At 37.4% G+C, this 18,296-nt stretch overlaps 1 protein-coding gene and 1 long non-coding RNA gene across 5 annotated transcripts in view; one reads left to right on the top strand and one right to left on the bottom strand.

Moving 5' to 3' along the window:
• Window positions 1-599, bottom strand: part of LOC105878734 (uncharacterized) — an 84,670-nt gene extending 84,071 nt beyond the window's left edge. For all 4 annotated transcript variants that reach the window (XR_012918134.1, XR_012918137.1, XR_012918135.1 and 1 more), the window contains exon 1: window positions 7-599. This is a non-coding gene — a long non-coding RNA (uncharacterized LOC105878734). The remainder of the gene's footprint in view (window positions 1-6) is intronic.
• Window positions 600-618: 19 nt separating this feature from the next.
• The window catches only part of RSBN1 (round spermatid basic protein 1), a 47,988-nt gene continuing 30,310 nt past the window's right edge, over window positions 619-18,296 (top strand). The window contains exons 1-2 of the mRNA XM_012778434.3: window positions 619-1,327; window positions 13,775-14,448. Of these exons, the coding sequence (XP_012633888.1) occupies window positions 619-1,327; window positions 13,775-14,448 (1,383 nt within the window). The remainder of the gene's footprint in view (window positions 1,328-13,774; window positions 14,449-18,296) is intronic.

The following is an 18,296-nucleotide window of genomic DNA, read 5'->3' as shown; positions in this document are numbered from 1 at the left end:
CTCTACCTTTCCAGGCATTAGAAGGGATGTGGCTTGATGGCGAGGTGAGGCCGTGCTCACTAGGCTCCCAGGCTGTTCTTGCATCTGACTTGTTACGCCTGTAGTTGTAACCATAGCAATGCCCATCAAAATGCTTCAAAAATTTTCTGAATTGCGGCCCTATTATATTTTACAGCAAAATTGCCCTCATTTTACATAATAACTCCTTTTTGTCCTTCATTTCATCGCTTGTCAAAGGTGAAAGGCTGGAGATTCTTTTACCTCATAAAGGTTATGAGAGAAATATGAAATTTAAAAAGTCACTATGGAGACCACCTACTCCGTGTAAAATGACGAATGGGCGCAGGAACATGATAATGGGAACGCGCCGCCACACTCTGAAAGCCATAAACATTGTTTCGGCCGTTAAAGCAGTTGGCTGCCAGTCACCGCCCAGGGGCGGTTGCGTCGCAGCCCGAAGCGTGACTCGGCGCACGCTCCCTTTCCGCTCCTCCACTCACAGAGCCGCGGACGCGGCGGAACTACCGCTCCCACGAGGCTTTGCGCGGCCGGGTGCTTTACAATAGAAGCTCGGTTGGAGAGGCCTGAGGAGAAGCGCTGGGAACCGCCGCTTCCGGCATGTTGGGCTCAGGACGAAGAACGGCCGACAAGTGCAGGGCGCAGGAGAGACTCCAATGCCCAGCGGGCCGTGCGCGGGTGGCGCTTGCGCGGTGCGCGGACGGGGGGGCGGTCGGGCCATTTAAATGTGTGTTTGTGGGTGAAATGGCTGCGCAGGTCGGAGCGGTGCGCGTAGTACGGGCGGTGGCGGCGCAGGAGGAGCCGGACAAAGAAGGGAAAGAGAAACCCCATGCTGGGGTCTCGCCGCGGGGAGTGAAGCGGCAGCGCCGAGCTAGCAGTGGGGGGTCTCAGGAGAAGCGGGGGCGGCCGAGCCAGGATCCCCCTCTTGCTCCCCCTCACCGGCGGCGTCGCAGCCGCCAACATCCCGGGCCGCTGCAGCCAACGAATGCAGCTGCCCCAACCGTCTCAGGCCCTGTTGAGCCTCTTCTCCTGCCGCCTCCTCCGCCACCTTCGCTGGCACCCGCCGGGCCCGCTGTCGCTGCCCCACTCCCGGCCCCAGGCACCTCGGCCCTCTTCACCTTCTCGCCCCTGACGGTGAGCGCGGCTGGGCCCAAGCATAAGGGCCACAAGGAGCGGCACAAGCACCATCATCACCGCGGCTCCGATGGTGACCCCAGCTCCTGCGTTCCGGGCGATCTCAAGCACAAGGACAAGCAGGAAAACGGCGAGAGGGCTGGAGGGGTGCCTCTGATCAAAGCCCCCAAGAGAGGTGAGAGCAGGCCAACTGCCCGGCTTGGGCTCTAGGTCTTTCTCAGTTCCGACATTCCGCACCTTTAGGACTGAAAGACGCCAAACCCTTGCTTACCTCCTGCCGCTTTACTCTCCAAAGCCCACTGGGGTGGACTCTGGATTTCAGACCGTTGACACTGACCTACTTGAGGTTTCTCGCTCCGAGACCGAGCTGTCAGTTACTAACCCCCTTACCAGTCCCCGGGAGCTTTTCTAGGTTTGTTTTCAAATTCGGCAGGCTTTCCGCGCCGTGCTGTTCTGGGCGTTAGATTAGTAGGTGGGGTATTAAAAACTCCTTTTTGAAGTAAAGGTTTGTCTAAAATTCCTTCTCCCTCTTTTCCGTGCTGGGAAGCTTTAGTATTTTTGCTCCCTTCTCTTCCAGAATATTCATGGGTATGGTTCAGGAATTTAATGAGGGAATTCTTACAGAGGTTACACGACTCACCAGTTGACTTAGCTTCTGTAATGTAAAATATCAAACGCAGTTTATCTTGGTTCTTTTTCGTGTAGAGTAAAAATTATTCCTATATTTTTATATTAGCTATTTTAATTCTTAGAATAGGAATGGGGAAGATTTTCTGTTTCTTTTGATCCTAGGAAATAGGACCAACAGTGCCTCTGAAAAGTGGGAAGTGTACAATAGATAGTAAAGGCAAGAATTCCAGTTGCATTTTATTCTGTCTGGCACTATTTGTGAATCTATATAATTCCAATAACCCTCAAGAATATTCAGCTTAGAAAATACAGGACTGATTGTGTGGGTTCTAAAGATATTAAGTTGGCCAAAATTGGTGTTTTCCCATTTCCAAGTACCTGTAACATTTATTTATATTATTTGTGGAAGAAAGGGGTATGCTTTTGATTATGCCATATGTTTGTACTTTGTATATTACTTTATATAATTTGTTAGTTGTTTCTTCTCAAGAAGATTTTAAGATACTTTTAGGTTCTTTAGTATTGGGCCAGTTATTACATGCTAATGAACCAGTCTTTCAACCTAAAGTTTTGTGGGTCTTGCATTCTTTCCACATATTTGGCCTTAACTTAGGGCTAATCACTTTTTTGTGGTGCTATTTCCTTTTTTTTTTAACCTGTTCCTGACAAGGTGAATTTTGTGGTGTTATTGCCAAATAGCATAGTTAGTTGCAAATAATTGCTTAGTATTTATTGAATAGAATTAAATTTTTCTTCTTTTGGTGGTATTCAAATCTTATTCTTAGGAATAGAGCTTGTGGCAAGCTGACAGAAGTGCCAGTTTCCATCACTAATATGCAATGATCTTGCTCTCTTTTATTTTTACCTTTATTCCCTACCTTCTCATTTCTTTTGTGTGTGTGTTTCAACTGTACAGAATGAGAGGTCATCTTTGTGATCATCCGCTTTAAATTTGTATTGTAGACGAGGAAACAAAGGCCCAAGTAGTGAAGAGACTTATCAAGTCATAGTTAATTAGTATGAAGTACAAAATTTAAAAATTTGTTTTTTTTTAAATGAATCATTGGCATAGTAGGGAGTGTAACCCAGACTCCTGAATCTCCAAGGTGCATGTTGTTGCTTTCTCTTCTTGCTATTCATTTTTTTCCACTCCTTTGTTTACATTTTTCCTGTGCTTTGACATTATCAGGGCAGTAGATGATTTTAGGTCATCAAGGATCTCTGACCCAGCCCCCTTTTATAGGGGGATAGTGGTAATGGCATGTGTAATAAATCACAGTGTGCTTCTCTGAAGCTTACACAGGTCCCATGTTCTTTAAGAAAAAACAAAACAAAACCTCTAAACCAGTGCTGGCTGAGAGAACTTTCTCAGATGATGGAAATGTTCTATATCAGTGCTGTCCAATATGGTAGCCATATATGGCTCTTGAACAGACCTGAACAGTGGTTAGTGTGACTGAAGAACTGAATTTTTTATTTTATTTGATTCTAATTAATTTATAATCAGTCACATAGGGCTAGGGGTGACCACATTGAATGAACAGCATAGCTTTAAACATCTGTAGTTTGCCAATATGTGAAGAAGAGAAGTGATTTAAGATCGGGCTGTTCACACATTTTAACTTTTGGCTGAAAAATTCTTAGATTATATGCCCAAACTATACTTTAGTGGAAAAGGGCTCCCTAGTAAAAAATACATTTGGGAGAAAGATGGTTGACATGCACTGATATTTAAAAAGTTCTGAAAACCCTACAGAAAATAAACAGGTTTGAATTTGTTTAATCCAGGCTTTTGCACAATTTAACTGAGACTTTTTGTTCTCTGAACATCTTTATACTTGATAGTGGTATGTAGGAGGGATGCCTCTCATATTAATCTGAGTTTAAATCCACTTACCACTTACTGTGTGACTGTGAGCAAATTGCTTTAACGTCTCACAACCTCAGTTTTCCTGTCTGTAAAATGGGGTTATGGTATTTCATTTATAAAGTAGTTATGTGGATTAAATGGGGCAATGTGTGGAAGGCACTTAAAAACAGTTCCTGGCTCATTATAGGCACTTAGTCAAAACTGTCTTTTATTATTTTATTGTATTTGCTCCTTGAAACAACTAATTAATAAGGAGAGTGGGTAGTCTCTTTTGATTTACAGAGCTATGTCTTCCCTTTGCTTATCCTCAGACTTTCAGGAACTATTTTAACTTTCTGAGATAATTATAGATTCACAGGAAATTGCAAAAAAAGTACAGAGCAGTCTTTACCCTTCACCAGTTTCCCCCAGTGGTTACATCTTGCATAACAATTATATGATACCAACACCAGGAAATTGACATTGATACAGTGTGTATGTAGTTATGTGCCATTTTATCACATGTAGATTAGTGTAACCACTACAATTGACATATAGAACTATTCCATCACCACAAAGCTCTTCCTTGTGCTATCCATTTATAGCCTTAGGCACTCCTTCTGTGTCTATACCCTTCCTAACTCCTGGCAGCCACTGATCTGGTCTTCATCTTTATAATTTTGTCATTTTGGGAGTATTACATAAATGGAATCATACAGCATGTAATCTTTTGAGATTGGCTTTTTTTGCTCAGTATGATGTCCCTGAGGGATGTATCAGCAGCTTACTCCTTTTCATTGCTGAATAGCGTTCCATGGTATGGATATACTGTGGTTCACCTATTGAACCTTTCACCTATTGAAGGACATTTGTGTTGTTTCTAGTTTTGGCTATTACAGATAAACCTTCTACAAACATTCATGTCAGGTTTTTGTGTGTATATAACTTTTCATTTTTCTGGAGAATGCAACTGCTGGGTCAGATAGTAAATAGTCAGCCCTCTTTGTCTGTGGGTTCCACATCCATGGATTCCATCAATCTCAGATCAAACATATTTGGAAAAATATTATGTCTATACTGCACATGTACAGACTTTTTTCTTGTCACTTTTTCCTAAGCCTGTGGTCCCCAACCTGGGACCAGCCTGGACCAGTACTGGTCTGTGGCCTGATAGGAATGGTCTTCACAATAGGAGGTGAGTGGCAGCGAGCAAGCAAAGCTTCATCTGTATTTTATAGCTGCTCCCCATTGCTCGCACCACTGTCTGAGCTCTGTCTGCTGTCAGATTAGTCACTGTCTCACATCACCCCCAGATGGGACCGTCTAGTTGCAGGAAAATAAGCTCAGGGCTCCCACTGATTCTGCATTATGGTGGGTTGTATGATTTTTTCATTATATATTACAATGTAATAATAATAGAGATAAAGTGCACAATAAATGTAATGTGCTTGAATCATCCTGGCCCCTGTCTGTGGAAAAATTGTCTTCCATGTAACTGGTCCCAAAAAGAATTGGGGTCCGCTGCCCTAAGCGATATAGTATAACAACTAAAAATAGTATAAGTACTCTAGAGATGATTTAAAGTATAGGGGAGGATGTATATAGATTATATGCAGGGGCTTGATCATCCTTGGATTTTGGTATTCCTGGGAGGTCCTGGAACCAGTCCCTCATGGATACAAAGGGATGACTAAATGTGCAGGGTTTTTAAAATTAATTTATTTAAGATATTGCCAAATTATTTTCTGCAGTGTCTGTACCATTTTATATTACTACCAGTGACATATAAGAGATCCAGTTTCCCCATATTCTTGCCAGTATCTGGTATTGTCACTCTTTTTGTTTTAGATATTTTAATAGATGTGTGGTGATATCCCATCATGGTCTTAATTTACATTTCCCTAATGGCCAGTGATATTAAACAGCTTTTCATGTTATCATTTGCCATCTGTATATCTTTGTCAGTTAAATGTCTAAAGTCTGTTTATGTCTCTTGCCCATTTTGTAATTGAATTGTTTGGTTTTTTTATTATTGAGTTTTGAGAATTTTTTGTAGATTATAGGTACAAGTTCTTTGTCAACTATATAGTTTGCAAATGTTTTCTCCCAGTCTGTTGCTTGTCTTCCCATTGTCTTAGATCTTTCACACAGCAAAAGTTTAAAATTTTGTTGAAGTCCAGTTTACTGAATTCTTTTTTTTTGATGGGTCATGTTTTTAGTGTCATGTCTAAGGTCCCAAGCCCTAGGTCCCAAAGATTTTCTCCTGTGTTTTCTTTCTAAAAGTTCTATAATTTTAATTCTTACATCTGTGATCCATTTGAGTTAATTTTATATAGGTTGGGGTTTTTTTTGGTTTTTGTTTTGCCTAAGGATATCCAATTGCTTCAGCATCTTTTGTTGAAAACATTATTCTTCTTCCATTGAATCACTTTTGTACCTTTGTCAAAAATTGGTATAATCTATCAGGAAAGAATGGTTTTTACATTTTATATAGTTGGAAAAAACCCTGTAACATGGGGAAGCCATACAAAATTTAAATGTAGTGTCCAGAAATAAGGTTTTATTATTCATTCATACATATTGTCCATGGCAGTTTTTGCATCATAGTAGCAGAATAGAGTAGTTGAGACAGAGAGCAAAGCCTCTACTTTCAATCTCTGTACGGAAAAAGTTTGCTGACCCCTGAATTCAGTTGAGACATGTTCAGCACACCAGCCCAACAGCACTCAATCCAAATTCATGTGTAGGCTAATTACAAATTATTATAATTCCAGACATTTTGAGTTGCTCATAAATAGTTGAAAAAAATTTAATCTGTAAATGCTAGAGTGGTAAACTTGCTTCATCTGTAAAACAGAAAGTAAAGTGATTTTAAAAGAGGTGAAGTGAAATGCTTAAAATTTTTTAGTTATTGATAGAATTGAATATAGACCTTAGTCTTTTTGACTTAGGACCAATTGGCTTTTCTCTTTCTACTATGCCTATTGAGAATTATAAGTTAATAAAGAGATATTTAAGTTATTTCATGTAAATAACAGGCATGAGCCTAACGTGTCTTTTGAAATCTTAACTTTTTTCTCTCTCTCTTACTGCTCATAAAAACATAGGACAGGCTGGGCACGGTGGCTCACGCCTGTAATCCTAGCACTCTAGGAAGGCCTAGGCGGGCAGATTGCTCGAGGTCAGGAGTTGAAAACCATCCTGAGCGAGACCCTGTCTCTACCAAAAATATAAAGAAATTAATTGACCAACTAAAAATATATATACAAAAAATTAGCCGGGCATGGTGGCACATGCCTGTAGTCCCAGCTACTCGGGAGGCTGAGGCAGGAGGATTGCTTGAGTCCAGGAGATTGAGATTGCTGTGAGCTAGGCTAACACCACGGCACTCACTCTAGCCTGGGCAACAAAGGCAGGGCAAACTCTCTCTCAAAAAAAAAAAAAAAAAAAAAATAGGACAAAATTCTTTTTCAAACTACCAAAATTATTCTTGGTTAGTAAATTTATGATTTTGATAATATTTTATTATATTTTTAAAAACGAAAGAAAGGGAGGACAACCCCTATAGCTCTTTTCTGCAGTGTCATTAAATGACAGCGTTGCTCTTATGTATGCCCTAGTGAGTCATCCTTCTTTTCTCATATTGTTTCACTTTTGACCACCTGCCTAACTGTTACCACAGGGAAAGTGTTCCTATGCCAGACAGTTAATGGATATTTTCTGTGCTGTCAAAAAGCTTTGGGCAGGAATTGTTTTTTTTTTCAGACAGGGTCTCACTGTGTTTCCTTTGCTAGAGGTCAGTGGTGTCATCATATCTCACTGCAACCTCAAGCTCTTGGGTTCAAGGGATCCTCCTGCTGCAGCCTTCCGAGTAAGCTGGAACTATAGGCGCCTGCTGCCACACCTGGCTTATTTTTCTATTTTTTTTTTTCGTAGAGACCGTGTCTTGCTTTTCCTAAGGCTAGTCTCAAACTCCTGATCCCAAGCAATTCTACCACCTTGGCTTCCCAAAGTGCTAGGATTACAGGCGTGAGCATCCAGCTTGGCAGGAATTTTAAATCCAGAAGCACATGTTTTTGGTGATAGGAACGGGAAATTATTTGGATTATAAAGAGAATTGAAAATAAACATAATCTTACTTATCAGAGCAACAACTTCAGGGACTAATATTTTTCCTTACCCACTCAGAGAGAGGCAAAAACACCTTTTAAAGGGCATGAAAACTTTTTGCATAACATAAATAATGCCATCTTTCGGATCTTGAAGAATTTTATAATGAGCACCATGGAAAAAATGTGTTGAATGAAGTAATACTCTGTTTATTGTAAGTTCTTCCAAGCCACCTCAAGTCCATTGATTATAACTAGATAATCTTAGTTGATGATCTAATGGAAATGTTGCAGGGAGGGGTCTGATAGAGAAGGCAGAAAGGAAGAGAGTATATATAGTTAGTATATTGGAAGAGTTTGAATTTTGGAGTTAGGTGAGAGTTTGAATCTTGGCTGTTGCCTAATAGCTTTACCACTTAATATAAATTACATATCTTTGTTTCAGGCTCTGTTTCCTTTTCTGGTTTTAGGATTAAAATGAGATAACATATATGGTTCCTATTAGACACTTGGTAAATAATAGTTTTCTTCTTTCAGAGATTATTTTTTTCCTTTTTATGTGTCTCTCTTTGGATACACTCCATTGTACTGTAGGCCAGTAATCTCTAGCTCTGGTTTTGATATTCCAGAGTTGTTGCCAGTTATTTCAAGGAATGTTATCAAATACTACTAATATTATTATGATTATGATAATCAAGATGATAAGGACTTATGTGTCAGATACTGTTATAAGGGTCTTATATTGATTGTCTCATTTAATCCTTACTATAACTCTGTGAGAGAGACACTAATGATAATAGCATTTTAAGATGAGAAAATTGATATTTAAAGAAATTTATGAACTTAACTTAGAGACCTTACTAAGCAGTAGAGCTGGGGCATTAGCCTAGGTCTAACTGTAAAGCACCTGTTCTTGTCTTAAATAGAGCACTCTGTTGTGTGTAGAATTAAACTGTTTTGGGGTAATAATAGTAGTTAACATGTATTAAGTATTTGTTCTAGGACTATTCTAAGTACTTTACATGCATTTTTCATTTAATTTGCACACTAATTTTATGAGGAGATACTGTTTTCCCTCCATTTTACCAATGAGAAACAAGGCACAAAGAAATTAACTTACAAGAGGTTATGGTGCCTCATTCATTACTGGTAAGAATGCAAAATGGTACAGCTACTTTGGAAGACAGTTTGGCAGTTTTTTACAAAACTAAACATACTGTTACCATATGATCCAGCAGTCGTACTCCTTGGTACTTAACGTACACTCAAAAACCGTGGATGTTTATAACAGCTGTATTCATATGCCAAAACTTGGATGCAACCAAGATATCCATCAGTAGGTGAATGGATAAACAAACTGTGATACATCCAGACAATGGAATATTATTCAGGTAAAAAATATTTGAAAAGAAATGAGCTATCAAGCCATGAAAAGACATGGAGGAACCTTAAATACATATTACTAAGTGAAAGAAGCTACTCTGAAAGGCTATATACTGTATGATCCCAATTATGTTACACTCTTGAAAAGGTAAAACTATGGAGACAGTAAAAAGATCAGTGGTTGCCCTGGGTTAGGGGAGAGAGAGGGATGAATAGGCAGAGCACAGAGGATTTTTAGGGCAATGAAACTACTCTGTATGGCACTATAATGGTAGATACATGTCAGTATACATTTGTCCAAACCCAACACCAAGAATGAACCCTAATATAAACTATGAACTCTGGGTGACTATGTGTCAGTATAGATTCATCAGTTGTAACAAACATACCACTCTGGTGGGGGGATGTTGACAATGGGGGAGGCTATGCATATGTAGTGACAAGGGTATATGGGAAAGCTCTGTATCTTCTTTCAATTTTGCTATGACCTTAAAATTGCTTTAAAAAAACAGTGTCGTAGGGAAAAAAAGGTTGTACTTCTAGGAAGCAGTAGAACAGGGATTCAAACTTTTTTTTGGAGACAAGGTCTTGCTCTTTTGTCAGGGCTGGAGTACAGTGGCATCATCATAGCACACTGCAGCCTCAAACTCCTAGGCTCAAGTGATCCTCCTGCCTCAGCCTCCAAGTAGCTCGGACTACATGTGGGGGTCATCATGCCTGGATAATTTTTCTATTTTTTGTAGAGATGGGGGTCTTACTATGTTGCTTAGCTGGTCTGGAACTCTCGGGCTCAAGTGATCTTCCCTTCTTGGCCTCCCAGAGTGCTGGGATTACAGGGGTGAGCCACTGTGCCTGGCCACAAACCTAGCCAACCACTCTTAAACACCATAATATAGAGGGATGGGGTAAAGTGAGGCAGTATTATATTTATACAACAATTCACAAGAATTTGGCCTTCAAATGAGCAGTTTTTTGTTTTTCCTTTGGAGTCAGGTTTTATGTAGAACTGGAAGAACTCTCAAGGACACTGAAAATAATTTATTTTCAGAAAATAACTTTAGCCCTTTTAAAAAGTGTGATTAATAAGATGTAAGCAATTATAATTATTTTGCTGTTGCTCATCTACCGTGATTTTTGGAAATGAAGATAATACTTTTTTTTTCAGTTTTAAGCTATAATTCAATATAAAAATGGTATTATGAATTTAAGTTTTATAATGTGGAAACCTAATTTTTTTGCATTAGTGAAATTGTGAGGTCTAATAAATGATGCTATTTGATAATTGAAAATATTAGCACATATTATCATATGAGGATTTATTGATAGTGTCCTGTATTAATAATGACATTTTTAAAGACTGCCAGCAATTTGTTTCTCAGATGAATGTTTGTATCTTCCTCTGTAGAATTACATATTCTTTTTGTATTTAATCTCAGTTCAATATGTGAAAGCTTTCTTTAATCACAGGTATAGTGTAAGTTGGCTCTTTTTCTGTAAAGAAGTGTGGTCAATAAATTTTTTCTTTTGCACTATGGGAAAATACTCAGAATGTGACTTCCTTAATACATTCATTCTTTGTTGGAAAGCTAAAACTAGAAATGGAAAAATTGCAAAGACTTGATTTTTAAATAATGTCTTAAATTCAAGGCAAGGCAGTTGCTATTTTTCTCATAAAGCAACGGTGGCCAACTTATAGTAATAACTGCTAATGACTTATGTATACGTATGCCATTCTCAATTAGTTGCCACCACAGGAATAAATTTTGTTTATTCTTGGGAATTTGTTAGCTAATATGGGATGAGTAGTCTCAAATTTCTTTATAAACAACATTGAGCTTTGTATGTCTCAGCCTTTGATAAGAGTCAAAATTTGAAAAAGAGGATTATGAGGAGGTAGATTGAAATTTATTTCATATTTTAAACTTATGTTGACAAATGAGTTTACAAGTTAAGGTCTTTTTCATTTCCTTGGACAATGGTTTTTTGTTTTTTGTTTTTTTTTGAGATGGGCTGTGTTGGACTAATTGAATGGTTTTCATATAAATGAGTTTGGGAATAAAACCCACAGAGACTTGGCCATGTTAGAAATAACCACTGGTAAACTCATAGTAATATAGAAATGTGTTACAATCAAGGCAGTTCCTTTTTGGTGTTAATTTCAGTGGCAGATTTAGGTCGCAATCCATCTTCTGCATACCAAATACCTCTTCTGAAGCTTAAAATAACAAGTTCTATTCAGAGACATTTTCTTTTCTTGTTTTCTTGTGAAACTGTTAAAACATTTAGCAGAGGGTAATTAGATGACTATTTTAAAATTGGTCTAGCCTTTATATTTAATAGCCTTAACATTTAGTAGCTTGGGAGAATTGCTTAAATTACCAATTTGATGTTGGGGAAAGTATTTAGATTAATTTTATTTGGTAAGAAAAACTGTTACTAAGTGCTTTAAATAATTCTCAAAGATTTAGTTGTATATACAATAAGAGATTGCTTTATCCCTTGCCAGTTTAAACACTCTGATTACATGTGTATTTTAGTATATGATCTCAGTTTAATTGCAAGTGATGTTTGCAAACAAAAGGTTTTCATTTTGTTGTTCTTAAAAGCAAATATAAACAATGAAAGTTATTTGGTATTTTGTACATTTTAAAGTTTTTGACTTATACTTTTAAATATTTTCTTCAGAAGGTTTCTTAACTGTTATAATATCTGGTTGATTTGGAGTGATTTTATATAGAGTATTGCAACTATCATACATTTACATATTATACCAAGTAAATTCTTCACTGTAAAATTTGTTCTTCCTACATGTAATAATAGGATTACTTGGAGTATTTGTCTTAACACTGTATTACTTGAATCATGTCAGAAATACTATTGTTTGGTGGACAGATTCTATACAGTAAATACTAGATGAAATTTGAAGGTTGGTCATGACTGTACCTGACTATTAAACCTCAAGATTTCTTGTTAGGTATATTTTATAACTAGTAAATAAAAGATGTCATTCTGTCTTGGGCTTGTTAATACATGATAATCCTTTAAAACTTAAAAATAAATTTTTAATTATAGAAATAATATGTTTATTGTAGAAAATGAGAAAATACAGATAAGCTAGACATTTATAATACTATCATCACCCATAGATAACTATGATTAATACACTGGTATATATTTCTCCAGATAGTTTTCAGTGTTGTATAACAAGCATAGATCAACCAGACTTTTTCTTTTCTTTGGCTCCTTTGTTTCTTTCTGTAATATTTTCCTTTAGATCTTTATGTGCTTGGCTTGTCTTATTATTTAGAACTCAGTGTAAATGTCACCTCCTAAAAAGAGCTTCCCCAACATCTAGAGTAGCCTACTTATCACACTACCTGATACTTTTGTTTTTCTTGTCAAACTAAATCATAAAGTCCAAGAGAGTAGGGATTGTATCTGTCTTAGCACCTATTCCTAGTGCCCAGAAGTGTACCTGGCACACAGTAGGTACTTAATAAATACTTGAATGAATAATTGTTTAATATTATAAAAATGGGATCAGAATATCCAAGTGTTAAGTGCTCTGGAAAGAAAGGTAAGAGAGATACACATCCCTGACCTTAGGTTGCTTACAGTCTAGGGAAGAGGTAGAAAACTAAATATGTAATAACAGTGTGATAAGTGCTAAGACAGGGAAACGCCCACAACAGTAGGCGCTCATATCAGGAATAGCTATCCAGATTTGGTGGGGAAGAGTTGTTAGAGAAGGCTTTCTGGAAGAGTGACAGTGTAAGCATTTTGTAACCTTGTAAATTTGCATATCAGTTTTTTTCATCTATAATATAATCTGTAATGGCTGGATCATATTTTATAGTATGTAATACCAGAGTTTAATCAGTCCCATGTTAATAAATATTTTAAAAATTCCTTGGTTTTGTTTTATTTTTTATTTATTTTATTTTTATTTTAGCGTATTATGGGGGTATAAGTGTTAAGGTTACATATATTGCCCATGCCCCCCTCCGCCTAAGTTTTGTTTTAAATAATACTGTAATGAATATCTTTATATATCTTTAATTATTTTCTTAGGTAACTTTTACTTGGAAGTGGGATTTCTGAGTCTGAGGATTATAAATATTTTTAAGATGTTTGACATGTATCACTAAATTTCCCTCCAGAAAACTGTACCAGTTTATACTTCTAGGAGTAGTATATGAGAATGACAAAAGAACAAAAAACTTTGCCAATTTGGTAATCAAAAATAGTGTATTATTGCTTAATTTGCTTTTGTTTGATTTGTCTGTATGTGCCATAGTAATTTATAGACTATCACAAAATATAACCAGCTTCAATTTAAATTTTACGATGGTTACTGAACAAGTATTTTGTACAGTGTGGCACATGGGAAATTACTTGGATATTTCCTTTAGTTTTGTTTGTAAGTCATATTAAATTATTGTTTATCCTTGCATTATCTGCTTTTTAACATAATCTTCAAGCCAGAATATTGTATTTTAAGATCTCCCATTTTATTCATTTTCTAAACATTTAAGTTGTAATGGCAAATTCAGGGAAATTGAGAATAGGGTATTTGAGATCAAGTACCTTAAGAAGCTTGTATGTTGACACTAATACTAGCAACTAACTTCTTTTTAATTATTGTGGCCAGAAACATCAGATGAAAATGGTAAAACCCAGAGAGCTGATGATTTTGTCTTGAAGAAAATAAAGAAGAAAAAGAAAAAGAAACACCGAGAAGACATGCGAGGAAGACGCCTTAAAATGTACAATAAGGAAGTACAAACCGTCTGTGCTGGCCTGACTCGCATCAGTAAAGAAATTCTCACCCAAGGACAAATAAATAGCACTTCAGGAGTTAATAAAGAGTCCTTCAGGTATCTGAAAGATGAACAGCTATGCCGATTAAATTTGGGCATGCAAGAATATCGGGTACCCCAGGGAGTACAAACACCATTTATGACTCACCAGGAACATTCTATTCGTAGAAATTTCTTAAAAACAGGTACTAAATTTAGCAACTTTATTCACGAGGAACACCAGTCCAATGGTGGTGCTCTTGTCCTTCATGCTTACATGGATGAACTCTCATTTTTGTCTCCAATGGAGATGGAGAGATTTTCTGAGGAGTTTCTTGCTTTGACATTCAGTGAAAATGAGAAAAATGCTGCTTACTATGCTTTAGCAATAGTGCATGGAGCAGCTGCTTATCTCCCAGACTTCTTGGACTACTTTGCTTTTAATTTCCCCAACACTCCAGTGAAAATGGAAATTCTGGGCAAGAAAGATATTGAAACAACAACCATTTCAAATTTCCACACTCAGGTAAGGTAAAATCATTATTAAATTATTCAGTAAATACAGTATCTCAATAGTATTAACCTCACTTTGTTACATAGCACTTACCAGCATACTTTTGATAAAAATTCACTGTGATAAAGGTGCTTTGGATTGTTTGTTCCTCTAATTGAAAAATCTTGATTGCTGAGTTCTTTGGGGTAAAGGTTGTTACTTACTTAAAGAAATGCTTTATACATGTTATGCATCATTACAGATCTTGATGGAAAACCAGTTTGAAAACTAATCTGGTCTTTTACAAATCAGTATGGAGTACGTGATTTAGATCTGGTAGCCTCAAAGTAACTTTAGTTAAGACTTACTTTTGTGTCATAATGAAACACATGAGGGCGTTGGCCTATTTATTTGCCAGGTTTTTGCAGTTTTTGTTTTTCTTCTTTCAGTAACTTGTTGGCAGTCTATCCCAGAAATATACCCCATTTATGTGACTTGGAAGTGTCACTAGGAAGACCGCCATAGCTTCTGCTCCTTCTGCCTATGCACTGTTGTAGGTGAAGACATTTTCTGAAGCCTTGCTTGGGCAGCTAGGCTTAAGTCAGCAGGGAAACGTTTTCTTCCTAACCAGTGGTTTTAACCAAACATTTTTTTCAGCGACATTATTTTAGGGCATAAGAAGAAGTTAATGCATCCTAGGTTTTTTTTTTTTTGCTTGCTTTCCTCATAGGATTATGAATATGAATGGTCAGCTATAAGTTTGTACTATACATATTGTAAATTCAAGTTTAGTGAAGATTATTTCACTTTTTAAAGATTTATGATTATATATCCAATTTTTCAGATTATCTAATAATTTGCTGCCATTCATTTACCTTAAGATATATATATTTTTAGATAGACTGTTGCATAATAAGACTCTCAGCTGCCTGCATTATAGTGGTTTAAAGCCACTTAGATTTATTTGAAACCTCCTCTAACTTGAATCTTTTTAGTGAGTCTTACCATCTTTGCCTCCAGTGAGGAGAGTATCCAGTTTAGATTTATGAGCTTCAGAATTTCTCTAATTGAAGTTCTCTCTGCAGTAGAGAGAGCAGGAGCAGCCAATCTGGAGAGGTCGCAAGATGGGGCTGCCCAAGATGTTGGAACACGATGTGCAATAAAGGGCTTCGTCTTGGATTTTGGCCTTGTTACCACAATCAGGTACCGAAGTGCTGACTTTTGTAGTAGATTTTCTTTTTTTTTTTTAAAGAGTTTTGCCCTTTGAAGGTTAAGGAATCCTATTTTTATAATATTGCAGAAGACGCTGAAAACAGTTCTGATATGGTCCATAATCTCCATAAGTCCTTACTTAACAGGGAAGATATTGCTGAGAGCAGAGTTAAACATGCTTTATCACTTTTTTAGTTTAAAAAAATGCAGCAAATTTTCTCTTCTGATTGATAGACTAGCAAGCACATCTGAGAAATAAGCCAGAAATTTTCGGGGAAAAAGTCCTGGTTTTTGTAAGGATGACTTTTTCACTTTCATATTAGTTAGTCTGTAGTGGATCAAATTAGTATGTCAACAGACAGTATCCAGTCTAAATAGTTAATAAAAGAATATATCTCAAAATATTCCCTGCTGATTTTTGTCCTCCAATTAATTTTTAAAAATGGAGCTGAAATTTAAATGACTGTACCAACAACTTACCTTGAGATTTACTTTGAGATTTATAAAATAAACCATTTTTAAAGAACATGACAGATTATTATTAAATACTTTACCACATAAGAATATTGCGGACTATAATGAGTCTTGTGCTCTGGTGATCCTAGAACTTTATTTATGAATTAGTCATTGGAGAGAGAGAGAAGGGTATGGGGTGGATATGAGAAGTTCAATTAGCCTGTGAAACTTTGATTTAAATTTGTACCTGTTAAATCTTTGAGAGATGTTAGGATGGAAGCTAACACATTAGTTCAGATTTATTTAGTACTTCATGGTTTATAGAAATGCATTCACATTCATATCTGAATATTTGAAACTATTTAGGGAGTGAGGAAGCAATTTTATCTGTTTTCCATTGAAGAAACTGAGGCTTGGAGATGTTCATTGTTTCTTATCCAAGGTCATATAATTAGTAAGTAGAAGAGTCCAGATGTAAACTTAGGCCACCTGAATAATGTCCACATAATTTTATGATATTCCATCCTTACTTCAGACATTGGAGATGAGATTAGTGCTTTTATTTGTCTAACACAGTGAAATTAAAGTATCTCAGTTTAAAACAATGTGCAAAAGGCTTTTGTTTCTAGGTTTTTGGTTTTTTGTTTTTGAGACAAGAGTCTTGCTCTGTCACCCTGGCTGGAGTACAGTGGTGTGATCATAGCTCACTGCAACCTCAAACTCCTGGGCTCAAGCGATCCTCCTGCCTTGGCCTCCCGAGTAGCTGGGACTATAGGTGTGCACCACCACTCCTGCCTAAGTTTTCTATTTTTCGTAGAGATGGGGTCTTGTTCTTGGTCAGCTGGTCTCGAACTCCTGAGCTCAAGCAGTCCTCCCATCTTGGTCTCCTAGAGTGCTAAGATTACACCACAGCATTGAATTAAGTGAATACCTGGGGTATTTTGGACTTATATGTTTTATGAAATCTTATGAAGTTCTGTTAAACCTATAAATAAAGTCAAATAGAGACAGTTATTAGAAGTCATATATAGTTTTAAGATGTAGCTATAATAATTATTCATGACTATATTTCAAGATAGTTTACTCAGCAAACATGGATTGAGAATCTACCATTTACTGGGCACTCTAATGTTCTTTTATTTTTTTGAGACAGAGTGTCGCTTTGTTGCCTGGGTTAGAGTGCCGTGGCGTCAGCCTAGCTCACAGCCACCTCAACTGGGCTCAAGTGATCCTACTGCCTTAGTCTCCCGAGTAGCTATGACTACAGGCATGCATCACCATGCCCGGCTAATTTTTTCTCTGTATTTTTAGTTGTCCAGTTAATTTCTTTCTATTTTTTTAGTAGAGACGGGGTCTCACTCTTGCTCAGGCTGGTCCCAAACTCCTGAACTCAAATGATCCGCCCACCTAGGCCTCCCACAGTGCTAGGATTACAGGCATGAGCCACCTTGCCTGGCCTCTAATGTTTTTAAAAGGATTAATTGCTGAGTTCAGTCTAGTGGAGGAGATGAATAAACCAGGCAGTTATAATACAATGTAAGTACTAGAGTAGAGATATGCATGCATAGGAAAAACCCTATCATAGAGGGAACATAGTCTGTGATGTTATGTAACTCAGACTTGAGGCATGTAGAAAAGGCATTTTAAGGCATGTTATGCTTAAGTACAGTCTTTTGATGATGTTGTTGAAACAGGATCTTGCTCTTTTGCCCGGGGAAGAGTGCAGTGGCATCATCATAGCTTACTGCACCCTTGAACTGGGCTCAGGCAATCCTCCTACCTCAGCCCACCTAGTAGCTGGGACTATAGACAGGTGCCCCCATGCCTGGCTAATTTTTTTATTTTGTGTAGAGACGGAGTCTCACTATGTTTCCCAAGCTGGTCTTGAACTCCTGGGCTCAAGGGATCCTTCTGCCTTGGCCTCTCAAAGTGCTGGGATTATAGGAGTTAGCAACCCTGCTGGGCCTTTGAGTACAGTCTTGAAAGCAGATTAATAGTTAACTTGAGTAAGGACAATTTAAGGGAATAACAGCCTATGCAAAAATGCACGAGCACATTTGAGAATGAGGTACTTTCAGGGAGTTGCAAATAACTTGACATGGCAAGAGTATACCTGACTATTAAGGGATGGGAGAAGTTGAGACCAGAGGCAGAGAGACATAATCAAGATTGTGAAGAACCTTTTATGATATGCTTTAAAAAATTAGTACTTT

This window comes from Microcebus murinus, chromosome 2, assembly GCF_040939455.1.
Source record: "Microcebus murinus isolate Inina chromosome 2, M.murinus_Inina_mat1.0, whole genome shotgun sequence".
In the NCBI taxonomy this organism is placed as follows: domain Eukaryota; kingdom Metazoa; phylum Chordata; class Mammalia; order Primates; family Cheirogaleidae; genus Microcebus; species Microcebus murinus.
This window is presented reverse-complemented; position numbering and strand designations above follow the sequence as displayed.